At 34.3% G+C, this 19,384-nt stretch overlaps 1 protein-coding gene across 1 annotated transcript; it reads right to left on the bottom strand.

The window, feature by feature from the left end:
* Window positions 1–12,390: 12,390 nt before the first annotated feature.
* Window positions 12,391–14,255, bottom strand: LOC115697901 (cannabichromenic acid synthase). Its single transcript, XM_061118802.1, has one exon. It carries the CDS (start codon window positions 14,162–14,164, stop codon window positions 12,527–12,529), a length of 1,638 nt encoding a protein of 545 aa, XP_060974785.1. The 5' UTR covers window positions 14,165–14,255; the 3' UTR covers window positions 12,391–12,526.
* Window positions 14,256–19,384: the final 5,129 nt, after the last annotated feature.

Below are 19,384 nucleotides of genomic sequence, written 5' to 3'. Positions count from 1 at the left end.
TAGTACGGAACCATCAACCTAAGTATGAGCCTATACTCGGCACACTGGTCATACTCCAGCTGCTAGTCATACTCTAGCCTTTGCCGATGTGGTACAGTGTCAGCCTATACTCGGTCAAACTGGTCATACTCTTGCTGCTAGTCATACTCTAGCCTGTACCGATGTGACACAGTCGGATGGTTCGAAGCCAACATACATATCTAATGTAATCTAACAGGCTTCCTAACATGCACACTAAACATGTAATCTGTATATGCATACTGTTATACTAATCTTACCTCAATTCCGAATTCAGGTGTGCCGGTCAACCTGACTGGAACTAACTGCGCGGCGGGTTACAGGCTCCTAAACCATAAAAATTACAACACTATAAGTGATACGCTAAATCACTTCTCGGGGACTTAAACTAGGAACTAAAAGTTTCCCTATCGACAAAAAGCATGGCAATACCCCAAATAACATAAAAACGAGGAGAACTAGGGTTTCTGAAAATCACCAAACCGGCAGACCGGTTGTCCAACCGGAATTCCGGTTCTGGAAATTTTCAAAGCCCATCCGGAATTCCGGATGCACAACTGGAATTCCGGTTCCTTGCAGGCAGAACTCAAAAATTCATTACTCTTTCAAATCCAATCCAAATCACACAAGACCTTCCAGACCTGTTCTATATATCCCCTAGAACATTTCTAAAGCAACAAAACCGAGCTTCACACACAAAAACTCATTTCACCATTAAAGGTCAAAGATTGAGTTCTAACACTCAAAACTTGACTAAACAACATATCATGCATTAAACCTTGACTAAAATCACATATTCAAGCATTTAAAAACTGCAAAAAGCAAACCCTAACTCATGCAACAACTACAGCTACTAAAATTCCAATTTTCTCTTTGAAAAACTTAAACTTTTACACTAAAAATTCCACAACTCTAACATCCTAACAATCATGCATCACAAGCAGCTTAATATCATCAATTATTCATGCTTAAACCTCTGCAAACAACTACAAAATCACAGCAACAACATCAACTTAAACTAAGCATGCAAACATCAACATTTCATCAAAATTCAACAAGAAACTAAAAGGGAGAGCTACAAGGATCTTACAAACAACTTGAGGTCAAAACCTATGCTAAAATAAGCTTGAAATCCAAGAGAAATCCCCCCCAAACCCAGCTACTCAAAACCGAAAAGGAGAGAAAGAAAGAGAGCCTTTGAATTTTCCAATTTTTCTAACTTTTGAAATTTTGAATAAATGAAGTAAATGCAACTTATCAACCTTATATTTCAGCCAACACTTAACAAAATAAACCCTTATTTTCCACATTTAAAATCCACAAAAGGACAAACAATAATGGGGCAAAATGACCATTTTGCCCCTTCACACTAAAATCTCATAAATAACACTAAAGGGGTATTTTGGGAAATTCTAAATTCCCGGCCATTCCCGACATTCCCAATGTCTAATAAACCGTCCCAATCTACTAACATACTAAGTTGTGATTTTACTGAGCCAAACACCGAGTTCCATGTTACCGGGCACCAGAAATGCAAAATTATGAAAACTACTAAATGACATAAAATGCATCTCAGAATTCAATAATAATAGTATAAATAATTATTTAAATAGCTATAAATAATTTTCATAATTAAACATGATTAACTGCTAATTTCCAAATTAAACTAAGCGGTCTTTACAACTATTCTCCCTTAAAAGGATTTCGTCCCCGAAATCTAACCTGAATAACTCTGGATATTGAGCTCTCATATCTGACTCTAGTTCCCAGGTGGCTTCCTCCACCTTGTCGTTTCTCCGCAGAACTTTGACCAATGCTATGGTCTTATTCCGAAAGACTTTATCCTTTCTATCCGGGATCCGCACCGGCCGTTCTTCGTAAGACATATCCGTCGTTAGCTCAAGGCTCTCATAACTGAGTATATGAGAGGGATCTGAAACGTATTTTCTCAACATCGAGACATGGAATATGCTGTGAACTGCTGATAAAGCTGGAGGCAATGCTAACCGGTATGCCACTTGACCTATTTTCTCGAGAATCTCGAAAGGTCCTGTAAATCTAGGGCATAACTTGCCTCTTTTCCCGAAAAGTTTGATCCCCTTCATTGGAGACACTCGTAAAAACACATGGTCCCCTACTTGGAACTCAACATCTCTGCGTTTCGGATCTGCGTAACTTTTCTGTCTACTCTGTGAGGTGAGCATTCTAGCTTTTATTTTCTCTATTGCCTCATTGGTCCGCTGTACTGACTCCAGACCTAAGTATTTCCTCTCCCCTGTCTCATCCCAGTGGATGGGAGATCTACACTTCCTACCGTATAACAGTTCATAGGGGGCCATCCCTATCGTACTCTGATAACTGTTGTTGTAAGAAAATTCTATCAACGGTAGATATTTATTCCAAGAGCCTTCGAAATCCATAACGCAGGCTCGTAACATGTCCTCCAATATCTGAATTGTCCTTTCGGACTGACCATCTGTCTGAGGATGGAATGCTGTACTGAATTTCAGCTTTGTACCCATTGCTCGTTGCAAACTCTGCCAAAACTTGGAGGTGAACTTCGGATCCCTATCCGAAACTATAGACTTCGGTACCCCGTGAAGTCTTACAATCTCTCTAACATATAATTCTGCCAACTGATCCACTATAAATGTTGTTCTAACAGGCAGAAAATGAGCAGATTTCGTGAATCGATCCACCACTACCCAGATGGAATCAAACAAACCCGTGGTTCTAGGTAACCCGACCAAAAAATCCATCGTGATATCTTCCCACTTCCATTCTGGTAGGGTTAGAGGCTGCAACAACCCTGCTGGTCTCTGATGTTCAGCCTTAATCTGCTGACAAGTGAGGCATCTCGATACGAATTCTACCAAATTCTTCTTCATACCGCTCCACCAGAAGTATGGTTTAAGGTCTTGGTACATCTTAGTGGTGCCGGGATGCAGAGAATAAGGGGTAGAATGAGCCTCCTCAAAGATCTCACTCCTGAGTTCCACACTACTCGGAACACAAACCCTAGCTTTATACAGAAGCATCTCGTTGTCTGACACTGAGAAATCCCTGGCTTGACCAGCCGAAACCTCATCTCTGATCCTCACTAACTCTGGATCAGTCATCTGAGCGGCTTTGATTCTTTCCAACAGATCAGATTGCAGCGTCAAGTTGTGAAGTTGACCTACCACAAACTCAATGCTGGATCTAACCATGTCCTCTGCTAGCTGAGGTGAGATCGGAACCATGCTAGCTACCTGCCCGGGACCCTTCCTGCTCAAGGCATCAGCCACTACATTGGCCTTCCAAGGGTGATAAAGAATCTCACAGTCGTAATCTTTCACTAATTCCAACCAATGTCTCTGTCTCATGTTCAAATCTTTCTGAGTAAAGAAATACATTAGACTTTTATGGTCGGTATAGATTTCACACCTTTCTCCGTAAAGGTAATGCCGCCAGATCTTAAATGCAAAAACCACCGCGGCCAACTCTAGATCATGAGTCGGGTATCGCTGTTCATAATCCTTTAACTGACGGGAGGCATAAGCAATAACCCGATCGGCTTGCATCAGCACACACTTTAGACCCTGTCTGGATGCATCACAATAAACTACGAACTTTTGGTTGTCTGAAGGCAAAGCTAGCACTGGAGCGGTAATCAATCTCTGTTTCAGCTCCTGAAAACTAGCTTCGCACTTGTCTGACCAGACAAACCGCTGATTCTTCTTTGTAAGTTCAGTTAAGGGTGTTGAAATTTTTAAAAACCCTTCCATGAACCTACGATAGTACCCAGCTAAACCCAAGAAGCTTCTAATCTCTGTCACTGTCTTCGGTCTCGGCCAATCCCTGACGGATTCTATCTTCCCGGGATCCACCTTGATCCCATATTTACTAACGATGTGCCCTAAGAAAGACACCTGAGATAGCCAGAATTCACATTTCTTGAATTTGGCATAAAGCTTGTGTTCCCGAAGCCGTTGCGAAACCATCTGAAGATGTAACTCATGCTCCCCTTCTGACTGAGAGTACACAAGGATGTCGTCGATAAACACAATCACGCAGATATCGAGGAAATCCTTGAATACTCTATTCATCAAATCCATAAAGGCTGCAGGAGCATTGGTTAGTCTGAACGACATAACCAGAAATTCATAATGTCCATACCTAGTACGGAAAGCCGTCTTCGGAATGTCCTCCTCTCGGATTTTCAACTGATGATAACCCGAGCGGAGATCAATCTTAGAAAAGACCATCTTCCCCTGAAGTTGATCAAACAGATCATCGATTCTAGGTAGTGGATATTTATTCTTCACTGTTAGCTTGTTCAATTCTCTGTAATCGATGCACATCCTCATAGTTCCATCTTTCTTCTTGATGAATAAAACCGGGGCTCCCTAGGGTGACACACTAGGCCGAATAAACCCTATGTCAAGCAACCCCTGGAGCTGAATCTTTAACTCCTTAAGTTCAGCTGGAGCCATTCTATATGGGGCTTTGGAAACTAGTTCCACCCCTGGTGCCAAATCTATCACGAAGTCAATCTCCCGCTGAGGTGGTAACCCTGGAAGTTCTTCGGGAAAAACATCTAAAAATTCCCGAACCACCTTGATGTCCTCTGGCCAAATGGTATCTGGCCGAGTGGTGTCCACCACCACGGCCAGAAACCCTAAGCATCCACCATGCAATAATTCCCTAGCTGACATGGCCGAAATCACCGGGATGCGATATCCCCGAACTGAACCAACAAACACAAATGGTTCTTCACTTTCCGGTTGGAAGATCACCATCTTCCGTTTGCAATCAATACTAGCCGAATATTTTGATAGGAAATCCATTCCTAAAATAATATCGAACTCTACCAAGCTTATCTCTATCAAGTCAGCGCTTAACTCTCTACCATCTATTCTGATCGGCATAGACCTAATCCACCTTTTGGAGATAACTAACTCTCCGCCAGGTAATAGGGTTCCAAACCCTGATTGATATCTATCATACGGTCTATCCAATTTACTAAAGATTCTGGCTGCCACATAAGAATGTGTAGCCCCAGAATCAAACAGCACTGAGTAATACGAGTTATTAACTGAAAGCTGACCTGTTACAACTGAAGGGCTGGCATCTGCATCAGCCTGAGTGCTGGCGAACACCCTAGCCGGAGTGGGTCTCGCCGGAGCCCTCGGTGCCTCTGATCGGAGCTGGGGACAATCCCTCTTAAAGTGTCCGGGCATGCCACAGTGAAAGCATCCCTGACCTTTGCACTCACCCTGATGGTGCCTTTTGCAGCTGGGGCACTCCGGATAAGAAAACCGGGTCTCTGGACCGCTATGACGACTACCTCTAATCTGGTTACCCCGGATGCTTTTGTTCTGACTCAAGCCACCGGATGCAGTGGATGTTCTCCTCTTTTGGTCCATGGCCGAACCACTACTCCCCCTGCTAAAGCCTGATGCAGGAGGGGTAGGAGCCTCGCCACTCACTGGAGTACTAGCTGACTCCGACATACATCCAACTGCGCCCTCAGCTTGCAGTGCCTTCTCCACCATCTCAGCATAGGTGGTCTTGTCGTCGGTGGTGATCATCAAGTCGTGTTTGATCCTCACATTTAACCCGTCCAGATACTTCTCCTTTTTGCTGAAGTCGGTTGGCACTATCCCCTAGGCTAACCTCGCCAACCGGTCGAACTGAGTAGTATACTCTGTCACACTCATATTCTCCCGTTGGGTCAGGTGGGTGAACTCTTTCCTCTTGGCGCTTCTGACCGCCTCGTTATAATACTTGGCATTGAAGAATTCCTGGAACCTTTCCCAGGTCATGGTAGTGACATCATGGATCTGAGACACCATGTCCCACCAGACAAGAGCGTCTTCTTGGAACTGAAAGGTGGCACACACCACTCTGTCATTCCCGGTGACACCCATAAAATTCAGAATTCTGGTGATCACCGTTAGCCACTGTTCGGCCTTCACCACATCTGGACCTCCCAGAAAGACCGGAGGTGCTTGCTTCCGAAACCTTTCATACAAAGAGATTCTAGGGCTTATGAATTTTCACTAAGCTAGGGCTTAATTGTGAAGAAAAGAGATTCTAGGGCTTATTTGTCAATTAAGAGACTTTATTAAGTCTAATTAATAAATATATTAAATAAGAAATTTTATTTGAATATTAATTTTAATTATTAAATAAATAGTTTTGGCATTTAAGTGGTTGAATTGGAAATTATGGCATTTTTGAGAAACATAAGATAAATAGTTGAAAAATGGCAAAATTGCAAAGTGGTAGGGCCCACTTTCAAGGCCGGCCACTTATGCTCTATTTTACAATTTATTTATCAATTTTTTAAAGCCAAATAAGTCAAACCTAAACCTAGAAGGTTTCCTATATATACATAGTGATGGACTCAAAATTGGAAGCTTAATAATTCACTTGCCTTTAGTAAAAAAAAATAAAAAAAATTGAGGCATCTTTTCTATCTCATTCGAATCCTTCTCTCTCTGTTTCTCTCTTCTATTTTCGAACCCTATAGTGATAGACTACATGCCCACACATAAAAAATTTGTACTCAATCATAGTGTGTAAGAATGTGAAGAATCCAATTCAAGTGAAGGAGAGTCGGGCTCAAATCTTTGTGATACCATGCTACAGAAAGGATACTAGGGTTAAAGATCTGAGTGAAATGAGTCATTTAATTCCGCTACAACAATGTAAGGTTTCTTAAACTTTATATGTGCTTATATTACATTGTTTTAGAAATTCAAATTTTTGAATATTAAATAACATACATGGTAGTAAATCTAGTTCCTGGTAAAACAATAATCCAACACTTTTTACATCCATTTGGTACAAAATAAAATTCTTGTGGCATGCAAAAGCTAACAACATTCCAATGGAATCAAGTCTTGCTACCGGGGCAAAGGTTTCTTCATAATCAATTCCTTCTTCTTGATTGTAACCTTGGGCCACTAATCTAGCCTTGTTACACACAATGACCCCATGCTCATCTACCTTATTTCTATAGACCCATTTTGTTCCAATAACCAATTGATGTGACGTTGTTGGAACTAACACCCAAATGTTGTTTCTTATAAATTGATTTATTTCTTCTTGCATAGATAGAAGCCAAAATTCATCGACTTCAGCCTCTTTAAAATTCTTTGGTTAAATTTGAGAAATGAAAGCAATGGAATTACACAAGTTTCTAAGGAAGTTTCTAGTAGTGACACCTTGAGAAGGACCACCTAGAATTTGGTTTATAGGATGAGCACTTTTGAATTTCCACTCATGTGGAAGGTTAGAATTCATACCTTGACTTTCATTTACTGTTTCCACGGGTGATTCCTCTTTGGCAGTTTGTGAAGGAGCATTGGAAGTCTCTCCAATATCAAGATTTTGAACCTCATCTCCCAAACCTATAATATCATCATCTAAACTTTGGCTTGTAGGCGAGTTAGTCTCATCAAAAATAACATGAATAGATTCTTCAACAAAATTAGTTCTTTTGTTATATATTCTATAGGCTTTACTATGAGTTTAATTCCCTATAAAATTCCAACATCGGATTTTGCATCAAATTTTCCAAGGTTATCCTTGGTGTTTAAAATTTAGCATTTGCATTTAAAAACTCTAAAATAGCCAATGTTGGGTTTTCTCCCATTCCAAAGCTCATGAGGGGTTTTATTCATGTTGGGCCTAATGAAAACACAATTCAAAATATAACAAGAATTACTGATGGCCTCGACCCAAAAATATTTTGGTAGTGAGATTTCATTTAGCATCGACCTAGTCGTTTCTTGAATTGTTCTATTCTTCCTTTGTACAACTCCATTTTGTTGTAGATTTCTTGGAGCCAAAAAGTTATGGTTAAAACCATGTTCATCACAAAAAAATTCTAAGGCATCATTGTCAAACTCACCACTGTGGTCACTCCCAATGGAGGTAATAGAATATCCTTTTTCATTTTGCACACTCTTACAAAATTTGACAAGATTTTCCAAAACATCACTTTTAAGTGTCAAGAAAATAAACCAAGTAAATCTTGAAAAGTCATCAAAAATTACAAATGCAAAGTATTTACAACCAAGACTAGAAATTGTAGAAGGTCCAAATAAATCAATATGAAGCAATTGCAAAGGTGTAGTAGTTGAAATCTCTTTCTTAGAATGAAAAGATGTTTTAATTTGTTTTCCAAATGGGCTTGCATAACAAAGTTTATCTTTGACAAAGGAATAGATGGAAACCAGTAACAAGATCTTTTCTAACTAATTTTGAGATAGAATCCATACTAGCATGTCCTAATTTTCTATGCAATAATAAAGATTAGGACATAATTGACTAATACTAACGGTTAAACATTTATTTTTACTATCAAATGAATCAACATCAATAACATACACATTATCCTTCCTTTCTCCAAGGAAAATAACTTCATTGGTTGAAGCATTTTCAATGGAGCAGTTTGAGGATTCAAACATAACACGAAAACCTGTATCACATAATTGACTAATACTAAGCAATTCATGTTTAAGATTATCAACAAGAAGCTCATTTTTTATACATGGAGGGTATACGTTACCGACATCACCAATTCCTAAGATTTTCCCTTTTGAACAGTCTCTAAAAGTGACAAAGCCACTTTCCTTGCTTTTAAAGCTTGAAAATCTTGATGGATCATCGGTCATATGCTTTGAACATCCACTATCCAAGAACCATAAGCTTTGACTCTTTCTTATTGATTCCTACAAAAACAAGTTCATTTGTTGGCTTTTGGTACCCACATAATTTTTGGTCCTTTCTTGTTATTATAGAACCCTTTGGTACCCATTTAGTGTTGCCTAGACATTCATATTTCTTCACATGACAATAGGAAATAGTATGGCCATCTTAGTTACAATATGAGTATGTAAAGTGAGGTACACTAGATGATTTCACAAAAAAGTTTCTTAAGAACTTTTATTTTGTACTAGGATCATAACCAATGCCACTTTTTGAAAAACCACATGATTGGCTTCCTAGCATAAGATCATAACCTTCTTTACCTCTAGTGAAAGTATATATGTCATTCTTTAGGCTTTTCACGTATGCATTTAAATGAACAATTTTTTTCTTATATGAAGCACATGTAGCACATTGAGACATACCTAAAAGTTCCTCTCATTTATTTTCAAAATCTTAATTTCTTTTAGAATCATGTTGGTCTTCTCTCTAAGAGTTTTGTTTTTAACAAACGATTTACCAAAATCATTAAATAGTTCCTTAAATGAATTAGACAACTCATCATATAACATATCTAGGTTATCATCATCATTTTTACTATCACAATCATTTTGGCTAGAAATGCTTACCCCATCATCGAGTGCCAGCATGCACATGTTTGCTACTTCATTCTTTACTTCATCTTCGGAGTCCTCTTCATCACTATTGAGCCATTCCTCTTGTTCTTAAGAAGTCATGAAAATTTCATGGTTCATGAGTGAGCTAATTAATTCTTCCAAGGAAAGTATTGAGAGATCTTTGGCTTAATGAATGGAAACCACTTTCCCTTGATAAGTCTTGGTGATACTTCTTAAAATCTTGGTCACCATATCCTTTTGAGTAAGTACTATGCTAAGAGAATTAAAACCAGTAGTAATTGTAGTAAAGCGAGTATACATGTTAGCAATGGTTTTATCTGCTTTCATCTTAAAGTTCTCATATTTAGTGGAATAAATTTGAATTTTAGTCTCTTTCATAGCACTAGTTCTTTGATGAATAACTTTAAGCATTTTCCACATATCAAAAGCGGTTGAGGCTTGTTCAATATTTTTGTATATGTCTCTATCCAAACCACATATAAGTGCATATTTAGCTTTAACATTTTTAGAAAGCATTTTCTTATCATTCTCATATACCTCATAAGTCTTAATTACTTCTACACCATTTATAATATGTTTAGCAATGTAAGGACCACTAGACACAATATGCCACAAATAATAGTCTACAGATTGAAGGTAAGTTTTCATTCTAATTTTTCGATAAGGAAAATATACTCCATTGAAGTATGGTGCTCTATTTGTGCTAAAACCTTCCAACATGTTATTTTGTGAATTACTTGGAAACGCCATGCTCTAGATAGTGAAATCTAATCAAATAAATTGACCCTTTCCTCTGATATCAATTGTTAGCCCAAGAAATATTTTTAAGAGGGGGTTGAATTGGAAATTTAAGCTAATTTCGGTAAATTGAAAACTTTTAACACAAAACTATGCAATTAAACACTTAATCAAATAAATGCAAGTAATATGGCAAGAAATAATGTATAGCAAATAATCAAACTTTTAAAGTAAAGAGTTTAAGGGTAAGAAATTTCAAACTCTCGATTTTTACAAGGTTCGGTAGAGCTAAGCCACTTATGTCCTTGGTCTTCAAAGCTATGGACCTAGCTTTGAGTTCCAACATCGAGCCAAGTTAACAGGCTTGACTAACCCTTACAATCAGGAAATTTTCACCAAGGTGTTTCCAAACATCTTACAATAGTTTTACAACGCCAAGGACTATTAACCTGTTTCTCAGATTGTTGTAGTGACAATCTCGCTATAACTGAGTTATTTACAATACAAGTGCCAACCTCACCTCAATCACAATATGAAATTGTGTTTGAAATTACAAACAAAATCACTCTTGAATTATGATAATACAATAGAAACCTAGATTGATAAACAAAAATTTTCGCTCAAAGTATGTGAAAAGTGTTTGTTGGATTTTAAACTTGGAAGCTCATTAATCTCACATGAATATGTTAGGTATATGATATAAATGCTCATTTAACTCCTATTTTTGAGTAAAAATCAAGTTTATATAGTGTTGGTGTGAAAAGTAGCCGTTTATAGCCGTTAGCACGCATTTCAAAATAAATCTTGGGAAAAATAGACTTCTATTTTTAAAACAGAATACCTATTCTGTGAAAAACGGACTACCTTTTTGAAAAAAGGTAGGCCGAAAATCAGGCAGTTTCAAAACATGCATTTTTCAACACTATAACGTGGATAACTCTTTACTCGATTATCTATTTTTAAAAATTCTAATTTTGTTCTCTTAGTTAAACAAAATGTGATTTAGAAATTCAATTAATTTTTTTTTTAACCATCAAGTGAGAAAACTTACTGCACAAGTTAGTGAGTGGGCCAAAATTTGTACTTATAAACCCTACTGTGCTATGCAAATCACTTTAAGAAGACTGAAGTAAATTTATACCATTTGATTTTGTGTAGTGTTGATGTAGATGAGCTTTCTAGCTTGATTTATATGTTTTGATCCAAAGTGTACTTTTCCTGAGAGTAGACTTTTACTTTGAGTTTCAGGTTGACTTTTGACTTTGAGATTTTGAAGACCTCTTTTGAATAGGGTCTTGAGTTGTTGATCCCTTGATGAATCTTTTGCTCTTGATATGCTTGTTGAATCCATTTTTAGTCAATTTAAGGAGTTTGGTAAAAATACCAATTTTTCTTGAAAAATTTATTTAATAACAAATAATCATTAAATATTTGTTAATCATCAAAACAAGGAGAGCTCTTGGCTATTGAGCAATCACACAACTCACACTCTCAATTGGGATTCATTTACCATACATTCAGATTGTTTGGTGGAAAATTCAATCTTTAAAATGTGACAATTGGGTCAAAGTAATGAATCGGAATAGAATGGAAAGAAATAATTTTTGATTCATTCCTTTATTTGGTTGCATTTTAAAGTATTAGAATATTATTCCAATAAAATAAGTTTTCCATCATTTTGGTGGGATGATTATACTATTTTGAATTGGAATGAAATATTATTCCAATGCAAGATGATAAAATATTTTATAATTTTTTTATCAATTTTTGTAATACATTTTAAATTCTATACTATTTCATTACTATTCCTATTTTCATTCCCATTCACATTCTTATTTTTTTGTTTTCATTCCTCTCATGTAAATACTACCTTAATTATGGAAGAGTTCTTGAAGGTTATCTAAAGTTTTCTACTCTATAATATAAGTTTGTATTTTGAATTATGTTAATCTTGATTGTCTTGAGTTTGTAGAAATTTTGGTTGGTAATGCGAGAGCTAGCTTGTTGAATTTCTAAGGAGAGGGATATGTGGATCTCAAACATTTTTATCATTAATCTAATTGAACCAAAAGTTCTTTAATAAAGTAAAATAAGATTATAACTTATCTACATATACTCAAAATTCTAAAAAGTAACTCTAGATTATAATTAAAAAAAAAAGTCAATACACAATATTCTTTTACTATAAAACTTCAATTATCATTTTAAGAACACGTACCAAAATTTTTACTAATAAATATATTATAATGTTCTAATCCATGAACATGTAAACTAAAATTGTTCCATAAACATATAAGCTCAAATAATATTATTTTATTTGCTATTGAAATAAGAAAGACAATTTATTTTATTACATATATCTTATGATAGTCTACACAGTTGTAATGTAGATTTTCATACTTGGGAGCATACATAGTATGGGTAGATAATTAATGATGACGCGGTGGAAGAGGTGGGATACTTTGTTCGTTTCTAAAAAAATTATTGGGATCAGCTTTGGTTTTCACCTTAACTAACCTGTTAAAATTTTTACCAAAATACTTTTCACCCCAAATACGTGCTTGTGTGTAATTATTAGGACTCTCAGGATTAGTTTTTCCTAAATCAAGGTCCCTATAATTGAGATACGCCAATCTTGGATTTTGGGACACATAAGGAGTTGTGAAATTATAAACACTTCGAACCCAGTTTATATGCTTTTCGTTATCTTCTTGCTTCTCCCAGGTAGCAGTGTACCAAAGTTCATACATTATTCCAGCTCGATGAGGGAATGGAATTGCTGATTCTGAAATCTCATCCATTATACCACCGTAAGGGTACAACACATACATCCCAACTCCTACCTCTTCTTCATATAATTTTTCCAAAATTTTGACCATTGCAGTTTCAGGTATTAGTTTCTTAACATAGTCTAACTTAATTGAGAAAGCCGTCTTCTTCCCAGCTGATCTATCAAGCAAAATTTCCTTTTTAAAATTAGCAGTGTTGTAATTTACAACACCACTGTAGAAGATGGTTGTATCAATCCAGCTCAATTCTTTGCAATCAGTTTTTTTAATACCCAACTCAGGAAAGCTCTTGTTCATCAAGTCAACTAGACTATCCACTCCACCAAGAAAAATGGAAGAGAAGTAACCATGTACTGTAGTCTTATTCTTCCCATGATTATCTGTAATATTCCTAGTTCTGAAGTGAGTCGTGAGCATTAAATCTTTGTCATACTTGTAAGCAATATTTTGCCATTTGTTAAATAACTTGACAAGCCCATGTATCTCCATGTTCTTTTTAACACTGAATATAGTAGCCTTTGATGGGACAACAACAAGTTTGATTTTCCATGCTGCAATGATTCCAAAGTTTTCTCCTCCTCCACCACGTATAGCCCAAAATAGATCTTCTCCCATGGATTTTCGATCTAGAACTTTTCCATCAACATTGACTAAGTGTGCATCAATGATATTATCAGCCGCAAGGCCATAATTTCGCATCAATGCTCCATAGCCTCCTCCACTAAAGTGTCCACCTACGCCAACAGTAGGGCAATACCCACCAGGAAAACTAAAATTCTCATTCATCTCATTGATCCAATAATAAACTTCTCCAAGGGTAGCTCCGGCTTCAACCCACGCAGTTTGGCTATGAATATCTACTTTGACCGTATGCATGTTTCTCAAGTCTACTATAGCAAATGGGACTTGAGATATGTAGGACAAACCCTCAGCATCATGGCCACCGCTTCGAGTTCGAATCTGCAAACCAACTTTCTTGGAGCAGAGAATACTGGCCTGGATATGGGAGACATTTGAAGGAGTGACAATAACGAGTGGTTTTGGGGTTGTATCAGAGGTGAATCTAAGATTTTGTATTGTCGAATTCAGGACAGACATATACAATTGGTCGTGTTGAGTGTATATGAATTTTGGATTTGCTGGATTGTTAGGAATATATTCCGAGAAGCATTTAAGGAAGTTTTCTTGAGGATTAGCTATTGAAATTTGGATATTGAATGAGAGAAAGAAAAATATTATTTTGCAAACAAACCAAAAGGAGAATGTTGAGCAATTCATTTTTCTTCAGTCCTAATGATATTTTGAATTATTATGAATAGAGAACTATCCTATTTATAATATTATATATTGGAGTTGGGGCAAATGAATTGACATAAATATTTTATAATTTGATAGTTCCTTTAAATAGTAAGATGCGATAAAAAAATAAATTAACTAAAATTAGGCACATTTGTTAGGTGAAGCCCTTATTTAAAATAAATGTACATTATACATTGAATAGTTTGGCATCATTTAAAATTGGCTATTGGAAAAAAAAACAAGAAATTGACTATAGTAGCTAGTTTGTGGGATATAGGTGTGATGTCGCCCAATTAGTTATACTTCGGTCACGATAGTAAACAGATTATATGTCGTATCCACAGGGAGGTAATGTACCACTTAAGATTAGTATAAATAGAATATGGTAAAAATATAAATAAATTAAAAATAAGAAAATAATAAGTGAAAGGGTGTTATCAGATAAAAAACTTGGTAAGGTAGAAATATAGTCATGCAAATCCTATTCTAATACCGATATTAATTCAAAACACAGTCTTAATTCTACCCCATTAATTACAACTAGAAGATGTATATAATAAAAGCGCAAATTAAATAATCTTAAATAAATTGAATCTTACTTCTAACTTAACAGCATATCATATTATATATCATAAATCGACAAAAACCAATGTTGGCAGAATGTAGTAAACGACATACAATATAATAAATACATCAAAATAATTAATAGCCTAACTTACATAAGAAAACATGACTGAACTTATATAAAAGATACTATTAAATTTGGAAGAAAAATTATCAGATGAAGAATAATTTAATAAATGAGATATGGAGATGAAGAATAATTTAATAAATGAGATATGGAGATGAAACACATAGGAATCAATATCAATATTAAAAATAAGAAGTACAAAGCTACACTCTAACCTCAGCAATATTACTATTTTAATACACTCATTTTTGTCACTAAAATAAGTATAAATAAAATAATAATAGGAGAGAAAAATAAAATAGCAAAATGTATTTTCTCTACTCTAAAATCTAATAAATTTTACAATAAAAAGGGTGTAATTTATAGTGAAAGTTGGCTCTCCAAAATTGTATTTTTGTGTACCATTTAGTGGGCTAAATGGCACAAAAAACTGACTGTAGTGGTAGAAGATAATATGGGAGACACTTGGCGAGATGGTGGAGAAAGTGGAGCAATTGGTGAATGTGACCTACGCTCATCAGATGATTGTTGGGGGAGTGGGAACAAACATGACTTTCTTTGCTGAAGTCCACTCCCATGTTCAAATGAAATGAAATAGTGCCAATTATATGATATTGAGATGTTGTGTGAAGAGTGGACTCTTGATCACTTGGATAAATATCTTGGGCTTTGACCTTGCTTTGGCCCACTTGAAGAAACGAGTTTGTAAAAGGACTAGGCAGTTTACACGTGATTCATCAAGACCATTATATTCCTTGACACTATTGTTAATTTATAGTAGAAATTAAATAGTATATGGAAAAATTATAAGAGTTAACATTTTTATGGCATAAATAAATAATGTTTTGGGGTTATGGATATTTTAGTTTTTTTACATTAATATATATTTTTTATGCCATATTTTTATAAAAAATTGTAAAAATCCCATAGTTTACTTTTTTTTTTATATATATAATATTAAATTAAATGCTTGACTCAAGCTAAGTACCAATGGCGGTGTCTCTGTACATGTGTGGAGAAAAGCAGTGGGATATAATGATTAGAGTTGGCAATAGGTGGGTTTCCAGGGCCAGTTGATGAGATCCCGACCGTTAGATTTATTGTCAGAGATGCAATTTCAGTCCTTGAAAATCTCTTTACGCGTATGGTCGTACCTTGGGGATGTCCCAACCGGGTCACGAATCTAATTTTGATCCGAGTAGTCACAGGATTCAGGTGAAGCTGGGTTGGATAAGCCATTTGTTTTGGAAAATTAAATTGATCGATGATGAGAATGCAAAGGAATTGAAATAGTGTTTCTTATGGAAGAGAGAAGGAGAAAGATGAAGACAAAGCAGATAATAAAAACAAAGGGGAGTAGAGGAACCTTCTTATGGTAGAGATTGAATATTATAATATCTGCCATAGACATCGTCACAGCGTCAAAAGTAAGAACTAAGAAAATTTTCTAAAACATGCAACAATTAGTAGATTTATTGAATAAATTTCAAAATTCAAAGCATTTTTTGGAAAGAAAAGAAAAATGTGCAATAGTATAGAATATCTTAGGATGCTTACTTCTTCCACTGTAATTCTAAAAAACTAAGGACTTTCTCTTCCTCTAATTCCCATTATATCACTCTAGAATTGCTACTAGATATTATCAAGTATAAAACTTTTCAATTCAATAAGATACCCATACAATTTTCAGTAGCAAAATATTATCAAATTTAACATCACAATATAGCTAATATAAGATCTTTTTGGTTCAACCACACCCATTTTTATATTAAAATGTCAGAATTTTCGGGCTCAGTTCACCAAATATAAGAAAAATTTTAGTTTTAAATACATGACATAAATTAAAAAGACAAAAGAGGTATAGAAAATACCATATCTTGCCCATAATTGAGGTTCAACTCCTTTGCATTCCAAGATCAAGAATGGAAGCCTCCGCTTCAATGCTTTTAAATCTTGGTAGTTTTTCTCTACAAATGTTCTGCCAAATAAAAGAGCACAAATCATTTTTGTAAGTCATTAACAAAAGTCTTTATTTTGAGTTAATTATGTGTTATTATTTGTTAATCTTATTTTTTTAATAAAAATAATCAGTTTCATTATCTTATATTTTTGAGTTATTTGTGTGATATAATTTGTTATGGAACCGGTTCTGTATATATTTATGCTTTAGTATTTTTGGAATTGATCCCCAACTTTTCTTAAGAAAAACATTATAAGCAATTTTATGAGGTATTATGTGTTATTTATTTTTGTTCATTTGTTGTGGAACTCATTTTTTTTTTAAATTATATTTTAGTTTCTTCTTTTTCTTTTAATTATAACCAGTTTGAATTATTCTGTGTTATTTATTTTTATTCATTATGTTATAGAACCGGTTCTATTTTAATTATAACCGGTTTGAGTTATTTGGTGTTATTTGTTTTCATTTATTATAAGACTGTTATAAAACCAGTTCTATTTTAATTATAACCGGTTTAAGTTATTCATTGCTATTTGTTTTTATTTATTATAAGATTGTTATAGAACCCGTTCTATTTTAATTATAATTGGTTTGAGTTATTTTGTGTTATTTGTTTTTATTGTTTATGCTATAAAACCGGTTCTATTTGAATTATAACCGGTTTGAGTTATTTAGTGTTATTTTTTTTTATTTATTATAAGATTGTTATAGAACCAGTTCTATTTTAATTATAACCGGTTTGAGTTATTCATTGTTATTTGTTTTTATTTATTATAAGACTGTTATAGAACCGATTCTATTTTAATTATAATTGGTTTGAGTTATTTTGTGTTATTTGTTTTTATTGATTATGTTATAAAACCGGTTCTATTTGAATTATAATCGGTTCAATTTTAATTATAACCGGTTTGAGTTATTTAGTGTTATTTATTTTTATTTATTATAAGACTGTTATAGAACCAGTTCTATTTTAATTATAACCGGTTTGAGTTATTTGTTATTATTTGTTTTTATTTATTATAAGACTGTTATAGAACTGGTTCTATTTTAATTATAATTGGTGTCAGTTATTTTGTGCTATTTGTTTTTATTTATTATGTTATAAAACCTGTTCTATTTGAATTATAACCGGTTTGAGTTATTCATTATTATTTGTTTTTACTTATTATGTTATAGAACTTGTTCTATTTTAGTTTATATTTGAGACATTTAACTCCGATGATTTTTTCAATATCGGTGATTTTTCCAGTGACTTTTTCGATACTAATGAGTTTTATTGAATTATTTATTTTAGAAATTGATTTTTAAATTTAATTAATTTAAGGAGCCAGATTATAATTAATTTTTAGAACCGGTTCTATTGATTAGTTTGGTTATCTATAATTAATTGTTTATTATATATTTATTTTATTATAATCAATTTTTATTATTATTATTATTATTATTATTATTATTATTATTATTATTATTTATAAGTATTCATATTTTATTGATCACTAAATTAACAATTATATTTTGAATAGTAGAATTTAAGTGTATATATTTTAATTTATCATTATGAGCATATGTAAATCTTTGTGAAGAACGAATACACATGTTTCGAAGATTATGTAAATCTTTGGAGTGAATGAATGTTCTGCTTTGTTTTTTAGTTATATTTTTGTATTTGATTATTTTTATCGATTGCTTTTCTGTGTAGTTGATTGTTGTTGATTAATTCACGTTTGTGATTTGCAAGTTGCTAAGATTAAGCTGTTGATTATTGGCCGTCATTGTTTTTTTTTTTTTTCAGTTTGGCTTTGTTCTTGATGATCGGCGATGGCAGTCAGACATAAGGGAGATGATCTCCATGTTGGAAATATTTTACCAAGATCTAGATTTACTACCATGTATGTTTCATTAACATCCTAATATGAATTCTAAAATAATGAAATAAACAAATATGGGTTCAAGAAAACCTTACATTGGGTGCTGCGGAATATAGTGACTCCTTCCGTTCAGATCTCTAGTGCTTGATTCCTTTCTGTAGCAGAACTTAACAAGATCTGAACCTGGATCTCTTTCTCTCATTCATTGATGCTGATTCTCCTTCTTGTTGATTGGATTCTTCACAATCTTCCACACTATGATTGAGATACCACTTGATGTGTGTGGGCACTACTTTATTAACTCAAAGGTTCGAAATTGAAGAGAAGAAAAGAGAAGAGAGAGTGGCGGCTTGAGAAGGCTTAGAATTTTCTCTGAAGGAAATTAGATGCATTGCCTTGTTTCCTGAAGCCATCACTTTCTATTTATAGAATGCCATCTACATTTAGGTTAGAATTGTATGGCATTAAAATAATGAAAAATATAAATGGTAAACCCTATACAAAGTGGCTGGCCATATTAGAGGATAATGGGCCTCACTTTGCAATTTTGCCATTTTGTCATTTCTTAATCCCACTTTCTCAAAAATACCAATTTTTCAATTCAACCATTTAAATGCCAATTCTAATTATTTAATAACCAAAAATTAATTATTAAATAATATTGTCATTTAATATATTTA

The sequence above is a fragment of the Cannabis sativa genome, chromosome 7 (assembly GCF_029168945.1).
Source record: "Cannabis sativa cultivar Pink pepper isolate KNU-18-1 chromosome 7, ASM2916894v1, whole genome shotgun sequence".
Taxonomy (NCBI): domain Eukaryota; kingdom Viridiplantae; phylum Streptophyta; class Magnoliopsida; order Rosales; family Cannabaceae; genus Cannabis; species Cannabis sativa.
The sequence above is the reverse complement of the archived record's forward strand: the minus strand, read 5'-3'. Positions and strand labels throughout refer to the sequence as shown.

Coding starts and splice junctions, on each gene's coding strand:
- LOC115697901 (XM_061118802.1), bottom strand. CDS start 14,164: ATGAATTGCTCAACATTCTCCTTTTGGTTTGTTTGCAAAATAATATTT.